We start from the raw sequence: 12,557 nt of genomic DNA on the forward strand, positions 1-12,557 counted from the left end.
AAAGTATTGCATGAAGCTCTGAGTGTGCGGCCACGACAATTGCTTTCCTCAAGTTAACTTGACCGTTGTGCGCACCTCACTCTGCGTGCGTTTACTAAACCAAACCAACGATTATTGCCATATCACCAGAGAGAATATAAGAGGAGCAGAATGTAAAATGTCTTTGGTATTAGGCTGGGGACATCCTTGCTGTTTGCCTAACGTTGAATTATGCATGCAAACACGTATGACAGAGTGCACATGAAGGGATTATCTGCAAAACGGTGTATCTCCATGTTATTGACATTTTTGTATTGGGCATTCCATTGAATTGCATTGCAAAATGCATTTCATATAGGTTAAAAAAATATGTTTTCAAAATATTTGAATGGTAAGAATTCACACATAGGTGATATGACCGCTGAACAGTCATTTTCAATAATAAAATGCAAAAGTCAAAAAATGGAGATACACCGTTTTGCAAATAAACCCTTCACATACATACAGTGCTTGCTGCATGACGACCGGAGCACTTTGCATGATACTGGCAGTATTATCTAGGAGGCAGATAGTCAACGGGGCTCTCATTAATGTTTCCCACCATTGTTTGACTCTACCGCAACCTCAACATGGAAGTTTGGAAGATTGCCCCTTGTGTTTAGTCAATATTGCAATGTACACACGCATGGCAATGCGTTCATACATTAAATGTTTCCGCACACACATATCCTGCAGCAAGCATGTCCCTGTCAATGTTTGACACATTTAAACATGATAATCCCAACTCCATTAATAAAGCACATACAAACTGGCCTGATGTGACCTGATGACAGCATCATATTCATATTTCCTTGAAAAATAAATCTTCAGGATGGCCTGACATTCATGGGTGCCCTGCATCAAGACCTACAGTAAAAGTGGCTCCTCAAGTCTCATATCGTCACCTTCTCAAAATAATCGCATAAGTTATTTTTCCAGGTTTTTCAGGAAACACAAAAAAAACAGAAAGGGGGAGGACATGAGTAAGGCAAAAAAGTCAACTTGGCCAAAAAATTACTTAGACGATATGCTTTACTGTATCCTCGAAGAAACACACAATCTACCATATTCGGGACGAGTGAACCTGGAGAGGATCATCACTACAGCATTGTTGATGGCACAGTATTTCCAGTTTCTTGAGCAACACATTACTGCATCACATTCACAGTGCCTTTGAAACAGCATATTTTTTATTGGCATGTAGGATGCAGGCCAAACCCAGTGCCCCAATATGACCCCTCACCGGACTGCCTGGTTCTCCATGGAGTCCCGATGGCCCTCGGAGCCCATGGGAACCAGGGATTCCAGGGTTGCCAGGGATACCCTGAATGCCCTGTGCTCCGGGGGGACCTGACTCGCCTGGCTCACCCTGTCCCAAAGAGAACAGAGGAAGGGGACAGAGGAAAAGAGGACAGAGTTACAATACGTTAGGAAACACTGACACAAACCTAAAAATACACAGTAAAAAACAAGACTAAACTAAACTAAAATGATTGCGCTTTACTCAATATTTTGCTAATATGAATAGTTGTAGAGTTCAAATAGCACTAGCCACCTGTCAAATTTTACACTGACTTTCGACTGTCAGAGTATTTTGACTCTCCACAGTGTTAGTCCTGTATCTGGATTTACTCTAACACATTGACACCCCATTTGTCCAATGCATGTGTCTATTTGGATAAAAGCGTCTGTTTGGTGAATTGCAATGTAAGGGTAAGGAATGAGAAGATCACCTTCGTTCCTGGTGGGCCAGCCTGACCCTCTGGACCACGGTGGCCAACTCCAGGCTCCCCCTGCAGACACAAAGTGTACCAGTGCTTTTATTCTCATGGTGCTCATGCATCTTCTTCCGCTAAAGGCAATGATAACTGGGCAACTTTTTGAGAAACGTTGCCAGGCAACAATAAGATTGGCTCCTAATTTCCTAATTTGCCCAGGCACATTGCTCAAAAGGATGCCCTGTGTATCAGGACATTGGTTGAACACATATCCACTGTAATCACCATTTCAAATAACTTATTGATTTAAAGTCACATCCATAATTCCATTCCTTGCATGCACAGTACCTTCTGTCCTTTTTCTCCAATGACACCCTAAAAGAGAACAAAAAAGGACAGAAGCTGTTGAACATATTTCATAACATGCTTTCCTGTGCATTACGTGTGATACACACAGACAGAATCATTGGGTAGAAAAACTCAACTAAGTTCCGTAATCTCAAAAAAAAAGACAGATATCTTGCAGAGAGCTATATTTAATATCGAGATGAAGCTCATTCGTCATGCATGAGTAAAAATAGAAAATTGAACGGGGTGATATCAAAGGCCATATCGGGGACTGTGCCTGTGCCCGGCGCCACTCTGAGTGACAGGGGTACATATCCCATGGTGCCTAGCGAGCGCCTGTGACGTCAGAGGTAGCGGAGACGTGGGTGGGCAGACAGGAGGCTGAGGAAGTGACACTTCAGTTGCAGCCACAAGCGCAAGCGAAACCCCTTTAACCAGTCTAAGTAGTCGGGTCAACTCGGTGCGCTAGATTTAATTAAGTGTGAGAGTGAAAATATTTGAACTTCCATAAAAGTTTCAGTTTAATATTGCATAGTGTGTGTGCTATATCTGTATGCTTGCTGCTATCCTATGTATACTGTAGAGCAGTAGACAGCTATAACATTCTCCAGAGTCAAAGTACTACAGACCATATGTTCATGCAATGAGAGTTTTTAAAGCAAAAATGTATAACCTTTGGACCGGGCCTGCCATCCTCTCCAGGAGAACCCTTTAATGAAACACCAAATGCGGAATATTAGAAATGAAAACGATGTCTGAAGGATCAAATGAATGATGTGTGTTCATAAGATATACAGGCAGGGGGCACTTCTATGCAAAGGTGGGCTCTTTGATGTTATCATTAATCACTCAATTAATCCAACCTGACTACTCCCAGACCCTTGTGTATTTCCACTCAGCTTTATGAGCTCACACAAGGGGGTGGAGGACCTTCGAATTGGCCCTGCTCCTAAGCCAAAATGCAGTAGAACCAATCAGGATTGCAGGATTTTCAAAGATTTGACGTATTCAAATTAAACATAGTGGAGAAGAGGAAAATAATGGAAACGCGACAATTGTTTCATCAAAAACGTCCGATCGCATGGACCCACTCATTGATATTGATTCTGTAATCTTAACTGTATTTTCAAATCTGTCAGTAGCCTCATTAAAAATGTCGGACAAGTTGTTATACTATAGTTGGCCTACTGTATGTTTGCAACATTTGTGGACTATAGCATGATCTATGTCCTCTATGGCATTTTTTTTGTCCTCTATGGTTGGCATCGTCTGTGTTCTCCGGGTTTCATGATCTGAATTCTATGGGTTGCATGATGCTCTGTAGATGGCATGATTGGTCTATGGCTGGCATGATTGGTGGGCTATGGTTGCCATGATTTACTACTTGTGGTCTAGGGGTTTGCATGCTGTGTGGTCTATGGCTGCCATGACTGGTGGACTATGCTGCCATACAAAGGCAAAGTGCAGTAAATACATATTTTGTCAAAATTTAGTTTAAACTTGTATCTTGTGACAAAGTCTTAAGGTCCAAATGTCTACTCGTAACTACAATATCCAGCCAAATACCAATACTTTCAATGCCCTTTTCTCAGTTTCAATGAAGGCTTAGTTACTATACTTTGCCTTAGTGGGGCAGTATGGCTGGTGTGATCTGTGTTTTATGGTTTTCATGTGGATGTGTGGTCTCACCTTGAGGAAGTTCAGCTCCCACAGCTCATCAGTATCCCCTTCATATCCCCCCATCCTCGCCCTCTCAATCAGCTCCTGTCTCTTTCTCTCCCACTCCATCCTCTCCCACTCTAGTTGTCTGGCCCTCTCATCTACCTCTCCCTCCATCTCCTCCTCCTCTCTCCACCTCTCAGCCTGCACTCGCTCCCTCTCTCGTCTCTCTTCCTCCGTCTCGCCATCCTCATCCCATCCCTCTTCTTCTCTCCTCCTCTCAGCCTCTGCTCTCGCCCTCGCCCTCTCTCTCTCCCTCCTCTCTCTCTCCATCTCCTGACGTTCCATCTCACGTTTTCTCTCCTCATCACCACCCTCCTCGTCATAGTCTGTTCTTCTTCTGTCATCGTCGTCATCCACCTCATCTGGTTCACGTCCAGAATTATACTCAGCATCTGGCTCTGCCACTGCATCGTACTCTTCCCACTCCTCCACCTCCTCTTCTCCTCCCTCTCCTCTGCTGTTGCTGACTACTACCTCTCCGTCTGACTCCACCACTCTATCTTTAACTACATCTGCTGCTGTTGCTGTTGTTGGTGGAGGGTCTGTTTCTCCTCCCTCTTCCTCTTCCTCATACTCGTATTCATACTCTTCCTCCTCCTCCTCCTCCTCCCATTCTCCCTCTTCCTTTTCCTCTCTGTTGTTCAATTGACTCTCCTGCACGGTGCGGGGGTCAGCAGTTGAGTCTTGACGTTGCAGTTGCTCGTTCTTTGAGAAAGCAGTCAAAAGGGTGGTTACTAGTGAGCACCATTGCAGTCGTACTACTAGTGCAGATGTTTTATAGACATCGTCATCTTTAAAGGGGTCTGCCACTATTTTGGGGCTTAATGTAGTTAAAATCGTTGGCTGGGGTTTATAAAGGTGGTAAAGTGTCTTATTTTTCATGTTAAGCGTTGTCTTGCTTTAAGACAAGTTAAAGGGGAAGTCCAGTTTTTTGAACATTAAGGCCATTTTCTGAGTGGTCTGCAATGTTTTAGAGTCCCCCTCACCGTTTATTTCATGTTTGCTGCAGTCTCTGTTATTTGGCTGATTTGGATTTGATCTCAACTAGCTTTAGAATGGCCGTCTATGAGCACCTGCAACTCTGTTCTTAAAATCACCTTGAACATTTGTTTTCGAAAGTCTACAGCTCACAAAGTGGTTAGGGGTGTTCATTAGCAGTCCCTAACAAGTTTCAAGGCGAAATTTGGCTTCTGTCATTCTTTATTTGCCATTTTGTGAAAGAAAATGAAAGTCAAAGTGAAAGTGAAACTTAATTTACAAATTGCTACATAAAACACACATACAACATGACAGATGCCATATTTCGCTACAAAAATTGCTAAGGAACACCAGTGAATACTGTTGAACACTTGCTGAGTTGCATATTCTTCAAAACAAATGTTAAAGGTGATTTTAAGAACAGAGTTGCAGGTGCCCATAGACGGCCATTCTAAAGACAGTTGTGATCAAATCCAAATCAGCCAAATAACAGAGACTGCAGCAATCATGAAATAAACGGTGAGGGGGACTCTAAAACATTGCAGACCACTCAGAAAATGGCCTTAATGTTAAAAAAACTGGACTTCTCCTTTAAAAGAGGGAATATGTCGCTAAGCTAGTGAAAGTCAATGGATCCGTGTAGCAGCATTCTCCTTTAAAGGTCGTGTGTGTGCATGTTTGGCCATGACCACTTACGTTAGACAGGCGTCTCCCCCTTGCTCCTGAATATGACTTTAAAAAATGAAATGACAAGGTCAGTAAAGTGAAAGGTCCCACACTTTAGAAATGGTTCTTCAGAGTCTCAGATCACAATGTTTGTGATTTTTTTTGCTTAGTTCTATGATACACTGAAAAATGTTCTTCTGTAGCATTAGTATTGAAGAACTGTGAGTTTTTACACTGCAGTCTTTCCAATAGAGACTATGAGACTCCTAGCATCTGTTTATACTGCATTGTGGAGTTGGTCATATTTTTGTATTAAAAACATAACAAAAAAAAAATGCAAATTTACATTTTCTGTGTTCTTGTAGCGATTGAGGCCTCCTGGTGCTCCTGGCATATATGCCTATGACAGAAATTTCTAGTGAATTTTTGGACTTGGATTGTAAGCTCTGTAACAAATCAACAACATATTCAAGACTCAATGTTAATTTATTTTAGGGTAAAATACTTGGTTTACTAAGTGGTGTGTGTGTGTGTGTGTGTGTGTGTGTGTGTGTGTGTGTGTGTGTGTGTGTGTGTGTGTGTGTGTGTGTGTGTGTGTGTGTGTGTGTGTGTGTGTGTGTGTGTGTACATATTCAGAAACATGGAGGTTTAATCGTATGCTCAGCACAGTATTTTGTTCGACTGTCTGTGAGGTACTGTGTGCTTTACCATGTAGTCTGGCGAGGTGAAGCTCCTCTTCACTCTGGTCTTCGGTGTTGCCAAGGGTCCCTCCGCCTACATAATTAATTAATCACCAGTTTGACCTGTTTATATCTTCACCACTGTGGTGATAAATCTCCCAGATATGCATTTAAATATGTATTTAACAAATGTGTTCATAGTTTGTATCTTTCTCCAGTCTAAAACCTCTTGTTGATTTATATTAAATGACCTGGTGTCCTTTAATTACATTACATTACACTTGGCTGACCCTTTTTATCCAAAGCGACTTAAAGGTAGCCTCGCGACGCCATCCTCTGTACTCCACCCAAAGATTTTGGCTCCGCACATCGTCTGGCAAAAGCCTCGAGCTCCGTTCTCTCAGTGTTTCGCCAATCAGCAAACAGTTGAGAGTGGTCACGTAGAACTCACCCGCGAGCTCCGTTACTGATTGGTTAAGGTAACTATATTCACACTTTCGTTTTGTTATTTGTATGCTTTTGCGACGCTATAACATAACAGGCATGCTAATAAAGCATAATATGGGTTTTAATTTGAGTTTGGAACTTCAATTAATTTAAATGATAGAGTAAGATCAGACCATCTCCCATCGTCCACGGAGACGGATTCCTCATGGCTTTTGCCAGACTGATTGACAGAGTCAACAGTCGACTATTCGCCCAGGCTAACTTAAAGGGACACTGTGCAGGAAATGGTCAAAAAAGGTACTGCAACTATGCTGCTCATTGAAACTGGGCTGCCTATTGCCAAATTAGATTTTTACATGAAAGTTTACTAAGTAATAAATAAATATTTTCTAGTATGGTCAAAGTACAGTCATTTTTGCAGCTAAAAATGGCTATTTTTGGAAATTCAAAATGGCGGACCATGGAGAAGATCCCCCTTCTCATGTATGAAAAGTGTAATTTTTCCAGTCATAATGAATACTTAAAATTTGATGGTGGTGGTAAGTATTCATGAAAAAGGTAGATTAGTGAATGTGCAGCATGAATTCTGGAAATAAACAACTAAAAATCTCACACAGTGTCCCTTTAAGAGTTATTTTTTATAGGGTATTGGAGTCTCTTGAGCAGTGTGGGGTTAGGTGCCTTGCTTAAAGTGATACCGGAGATTCTTTAAATATATAGAGATATGCCAACATAATAGGTTTCTATGGGCACCTAACGTGACCAGGTTCCGGTCTGCCTCAAGGGGCGTGTCATAATGCTCCTCGAATGAATAGAACAGTCCTTAGGTCTGCTTAGGTCTGCCTAAAGTGCGATTTCCCCCCCTCCCCCTTGCAATAATAGAACCATTCCATTCTCCTGTACTTTCAATCGTTCTCTGGGTATGGTCGTGCAAATTTTACCTCCAAGCTAGCAGTTAACATTGAGTCCTATGAGACCATCTGGCGGCTAACTGATCTCATAGGACTCAATGTTAACTGTTAGGTTGGAGGTAAAATTTGCACTGCCATACCCAGAGAACGGTTGAAAGTACAGGAGAACGGTAAAACACGTTTAAAATAGGTGTAAAATAGGCTTATTTCCAAAAATGGGACAGTATCACTTTAAGGGCAACTCAGCCATGGAGTGAGATAGGGAGTGGAAGGGTGGGATTCAAACCTGCAACCCCCTGATCTAAAGCCCATCTCCTTAACCACTAGGCCACGACTGCCCCACCTTTCTGTGTAGAGTACAGCAGTACATTTTGTCATTAGCAGAGGTGGACATAAACCTATTGCCAATACATTAGTCCAGCCTATTGTTGGGACTTAATTTGTGTGTGGTAAAATTGTGTGTATAATACTTCAGTTTCACACTGTTTGGTTATTCATTGTTATTCATTCATTTGTTTTCGGCTGCTTATTGTTGTATTTGGCTTAACAAGCTGATATTGTGAGTCAGATGACAGTCGTAGTCCGTGTATACGAATGTAATTAGCTTACACAAAATATAATGTAACAACAAATGCGCTCAGAGAGTGCAGACCTCCGCCAAGGAAGCTGTTTGATAGAACATTTGACTATGTTACACCAATTTTTTTTTAAGTCTTTCTGGTTTGTTTTTGTGGAGTTAGAAACTGGAATGTCAAAATCTTTTAACAAATTCCTGGATCAGGATCACCACCAAAATGTAATCACTTGTTCCTTTTGTCATTTCCAACAACTCCACCAAATTTCATCCAAATCCGTGTATAATTGTTTGAGTTGTCCTGCTGACAAAAAGACAAAACAGACAAACAAACCAACGCAACCGAAACATTACCTCCTTAGCGGAGGTAATGAGCTTGTGCAATTATAATGGGCTTGCACAAAACTTTCTTGCTATAGTTCATTCAAAAACTGCACATAAAGGTGGTTATAGAGCTGATCAATATGGCTGTACTGTGATTACTGATGTCCTGAAACAGTAATGATTATTTTGTCACAAAAGCACAATGGAAGTGTAAGCAATAATGATATAGTGTAAGCAATAATGACACACAACCACTGTTTAAAATGTCTGAACACATTTACTCAATTTCATGCACAATAGGGTTAAAATACAGAAGAAAATTGAATTTCACCAGTGGAAACAGGTAGTACATGTATACGAAAATTAAAACCAAAATTAACCTTAATAATTGCTATATAAACACAGGATTACAAAACTTTCATAAAATACAGAAGACCGTGACAATGACAAAATACAATATTTCAGTCTTAATAAATAAGGCGAAGTTGAGAATGATGTGCTTCTATGAGAGGATTTTGTAGAGGTCAGATAAATACTAGTATTGTTTATTGTTTGTATATTAATTGTATCCTCAAGGAATCCAATTCATGACTACAATAAATAAATGATAATGGGAAAAGTATCATTCCATAATGTCTGCTCTCTGTCGAAAAATAGTGATAACGGGGGATAGGGAAACCCACTAAATTCAATACAATCTTTTGCTACCTCTTTCAAGATTTTAAAAGCGAATTTTGATGACTCCATAGTTTTAATGTTTGATGCCATAGAAGGATATCAGTCAAGGAAAAGGGAAAGTGTGACACAATACGGAGCAAAAAATGAACTGGGGAATAGATAAATTAAACAGTGCTTTTTATGCCCAATCCGGTAAAAGTTGGCTATCTGTTTGCATTTGCCCTTACTTTCAGAAACGTTGCCCGAAAACTTAAGTCAGTCTGGCCAAGCAGACTATAACTAAAGGTCATGGCTGTGACCCCGGTTCTCTGAGGGAGATGAATGAGACATCTCACTATGGGTAGCATCCTCTTGTGTGACATTTACCGGAGCCAGCTTTCAATCATGCCGCCAGGCCAATGAGCTGTGTGAATCCGGGGCTCAGTACAGAGTATAAAACCGCCCCGTCCATGCTCAAAGAGCTCATCTGAAGACAACCAAACCTCTGAGCTTGTGGGCAACAAGGTTCGTCTGGTGAGATGTCTTGTTCATCTCCCTCAGAGAGAGAGAGAGGGGGGGGGCACAGCACAACTAACTTGACATCTCACTATGGGTGTATTATGCCAGTGGTTCTTAACCTTTTTTTACTTAACGCACCCCCTTACCTGTGCCCAAGACAAGCCCACACCCCCAACCCAAACTTCTACACGTGTAAACGCACTAAAAAAGGATTCAAGTGATTAATTAAAATGTCTCTTGTTTAAGACATTAATCAATACCTTAATGACTTTACATGGGGACCTAAAAAATTTTTAAATTTGGTTTTTAATTTGGCCTAATTATAATTTTCACTGCAGAATTTTGGTCACAACCTTAACACAAACAAAATTCTGCGCACCCCCTGAAATCTCTGGCGCACCCCCAGGGGGTGCCCGCACCCCAGGTTAAGAACCACTGTATTATGCAATCAGTCACGATTGCAAATGCCAGTATTCAAGACAGGACAGGGAGCCATCCCGCCGGATGCTTCTACATACCCGCCGAGACCATACCCAATGACAAACCCAGAGAAGAGGCTGGTTCAGGGGCTGTGTAACCGGCAGTGTAACCAAAGGGTGCCGGGCAGTCCAAGGCTCCTGACCCAAACACTGCTGCGCCTAGGTGTGTAGATCGCATAAAGAATGGAAAGGTCCCAGGGGAGTAGCCCAACTGCGTCCAGTAGACCAGGGTGGCAGACAGTCCAGTGCCAAGGACCCTATCTCAACAAGCAGCCCTCTCGGGGGCTGCAGGCCTGCGAGCAGGGGACCAGTGCCGTTACACTATCCCTCTCCAACACAACCATTACGCACGGCGCGACGACAACGCCCTGGCTGACAAAGATAGAGGAAATACTCGGGTGCCTCCAGGGTTGAATGTGCCAGCAGGCATGGCCCTGACACCCTCACCCTTACACCAAGCACCTTCTGTGCCTCACAGGGTCCAAACGCAGGGAGTTTGACCAGTGTTGGAAATCCATAATGTACTGTTTAGTAACCCCAAGGAAACTACATGGCAGTCTGAGGCACAGGCGGAAGGGAACTGATTTGGGCCTGCAAAATTGCGCCAGGCAGCTCTGAAAGGATTCCATTCTTTGAGGTGAAAGATGTGCCCTGAAAGAGACTGAGTCCAGAGTAAGGCCTCAGAACACAGTGTTCTGAGCCAGAAAGGGCACTCTTCTGCCAGTTGATGGTGAAGCCAAGGCTGTGCAGGTGGGCCAGCAGCAGGTTTGTGTGCAACATTGCTTGCTGCACCGAGTGAGCACAGGTCAAAAGGTCGCCGAGGTAGGCCAGCATTCTCACTCTCTCTGCCTTAGAGGGAGGAGGGCAGCCTCTGGGCATCTAGTGAAGACGTGCAGACTCTGGGCTAGACAGAAAGGCAGCACCAGGAATTCGTAGGCAACGCTTCGAAGGCAAGCCATAGGAATTTCCTGTGAAGAGGATAGAAAGTGGATCAGAAAGTAAGCATCCTTCAGATCAACTGAAGTGAACCAGTCACTACGATGTACGGAGCGGAGCACCACCCTCGGAGTCATCATTTTAATATTGTAGCTTCTGAAGTAAATGTTCAGAGCTCTCACATCCAGAATAATGTAGGGCGCAGCCCACCCCCTTTCTTGGGCACCAGGAAGAATCTGCTATAGAAGCCTTCCTGTGCCTCAGATGGAGGAACTATGCGTATGGCCCTTTTAACCAATAACGTTGTAATTTCCTCACGTAGCACGCACACCTTATCACCAACCCTGTTCGACTCGGTTATGGTTAAGGACGGGGGCTTTGCACTGAATTGCAAGCAGTAACCTCGTTCTACGGACTGCAAAATCCAGGGGGAGTCCGCGCATTCAGCCCAACAGGCAGGGCAGCGGGCCAGGGGCATAGAGGAAGTACCAGCGCCTTGGCGGGGCTCAGTGCGCCGGTGCTGTGTTGGGGCTACTGGCACGTTCCCATCGGTTTGTCCAGTGGCCCCAGAGTGAAGAGCAAGAGCCAGAGTTGGACACGCTAGCCGATTTAGACATTGGCAAACTCTTGGTTGCACTAGGCATTGGCATCCTATGTACATGGACCCTAACCTGTAACTTCAGTGGTAGTCAAGCATCTCGCACCTACCTTCGCCTTCAGTAGGGAGCGCAACATTTCTTGTGCCACGTGCTTTCCGGGAGAGGAAAGCACGATAAGACGTGAGTGCAACATTGGATGATGAGGCTGATGCCGGCTGTGCCCAAGGCGCTGCGCACCATGCACACCTAGCAGCACACCTAGATTGTCAGTCCAATCCTGTCCCAGAGTGAGGGGTCTATCCCATTCATCGTTCTTGACATTGCGTGGGACGCCAGATGCCACCATGCCTTTCAGAAAGATAAGCCTCTACTTCAGTGCTCTAGGTGGTAGAGTCTAGACACCTCTTGGGCGTGAGGGATATCCAAGCACACACCACATGTGGCGTTAGGGTCTGTTCCTGCTATGTCGAAGCCACAAGCATTCAGGCATGGACGTGCAACCGGTCTGCCTCGCTTGCGGGTGACTTTTCCACCGTGCATCTTAGACATCAGTTTAGTAAAAGCCGGACACAGAAAAGCCTGTTGCTACAAACAGAGTCGAGGGCTAGGAGAGTAGACAGAGAAATTAGCCAGATGCTACAAAGAGTAGACGATTTGACAGCAAATTTACCTCAGGTAACCGCTAGCTAGTGTAGATAGGCTACAACGGTAGTTGGCTATGAATAGAAGACAGACATTTTCCAAAAACACTACAAAGAATGGACGTGTTGGAGACGTATTAGTCCAGAGGAGTAAAAATAGCCAAGCGCTACAAAGAGTAGTCAACTAGGGGCTAAAAGGTGGTGAAGTTAGCCAGGCACAGCTCAGCTCATTGGCCTGGAGGCATGATTGAAAGCTGGCTTCGGTAAATGTCACACAAGAGGATGCAACCCATAATGAGATGTCGAGTGAGTTGACCGAAAGAGAACTATCATTTCAATG

At 43.5% G+C, this 12,557-nt stretch overlaps 1 protein-coding gene across 1 annotated transcript in view; it reads right to left on the minus strand.

Moving 5' to 3' along the window:
• The window catches only part of col7a1l (collagen type VII alpha 1-like), a 145,862-nt gene that overhangs the window by 21,825 nt on the left and 111,480 nt on the right, over positions 1 to 12,557 (minus strand). Inside the window, exons 78-85 of the mRNA XM_063217728.1 lie at positions 6,159 to 6,224; positions 5,797 to 5,850; positions 5,481 to 5,516; positions 3,774 to 4,511; positions 2,758 to 2,793; positions 2,085 to 2,111; positions 1,752 to 1,811; positions 1,262 to 1,387 (exon numbers count right to left, since the gene is read on the minus strand). Of these exons, the coding sequence (XP_063073798.1) occupies positions 1,262 to 1,387; positions 1,752 to 1,811; positions 2,085 to 2,111; positions 2,758 to 2,793; positions 3,774 to 4,511; positions 5,481 to 5,516; positions 5,797 to 5,850; positions 6,159 to 6,224 (1,143 nt within the window). The remainder of the gene's footprint in view (positions 1 to 1,261; positions 1,388 to 1,751; positions 1,812 to 2,084; positions 2,112 to 2,757; positions 2,794 to 3,773; positions 4,512 to 5,480; positions 5,517 to 5,796; positions 5,851 to 6,158; positions 6,225 to 12,557) is intronic.

This window comes from Engraulis encrasicolus, chromosome 15 (genome assembly GCF_034702125.1).
Source record: "Engraulis encrasicolus isolate BLACKSEA-1 chromosome 15, IST_EnEncr_1.0, whole genome shotgun sequence".
Taxonomy (NCBI): Eukaryota; Metazoa; Chordata; class Actinopteri; order Clupeiformes; family Engraulidae; genus Engraulis; species Engraulis encrasicolus.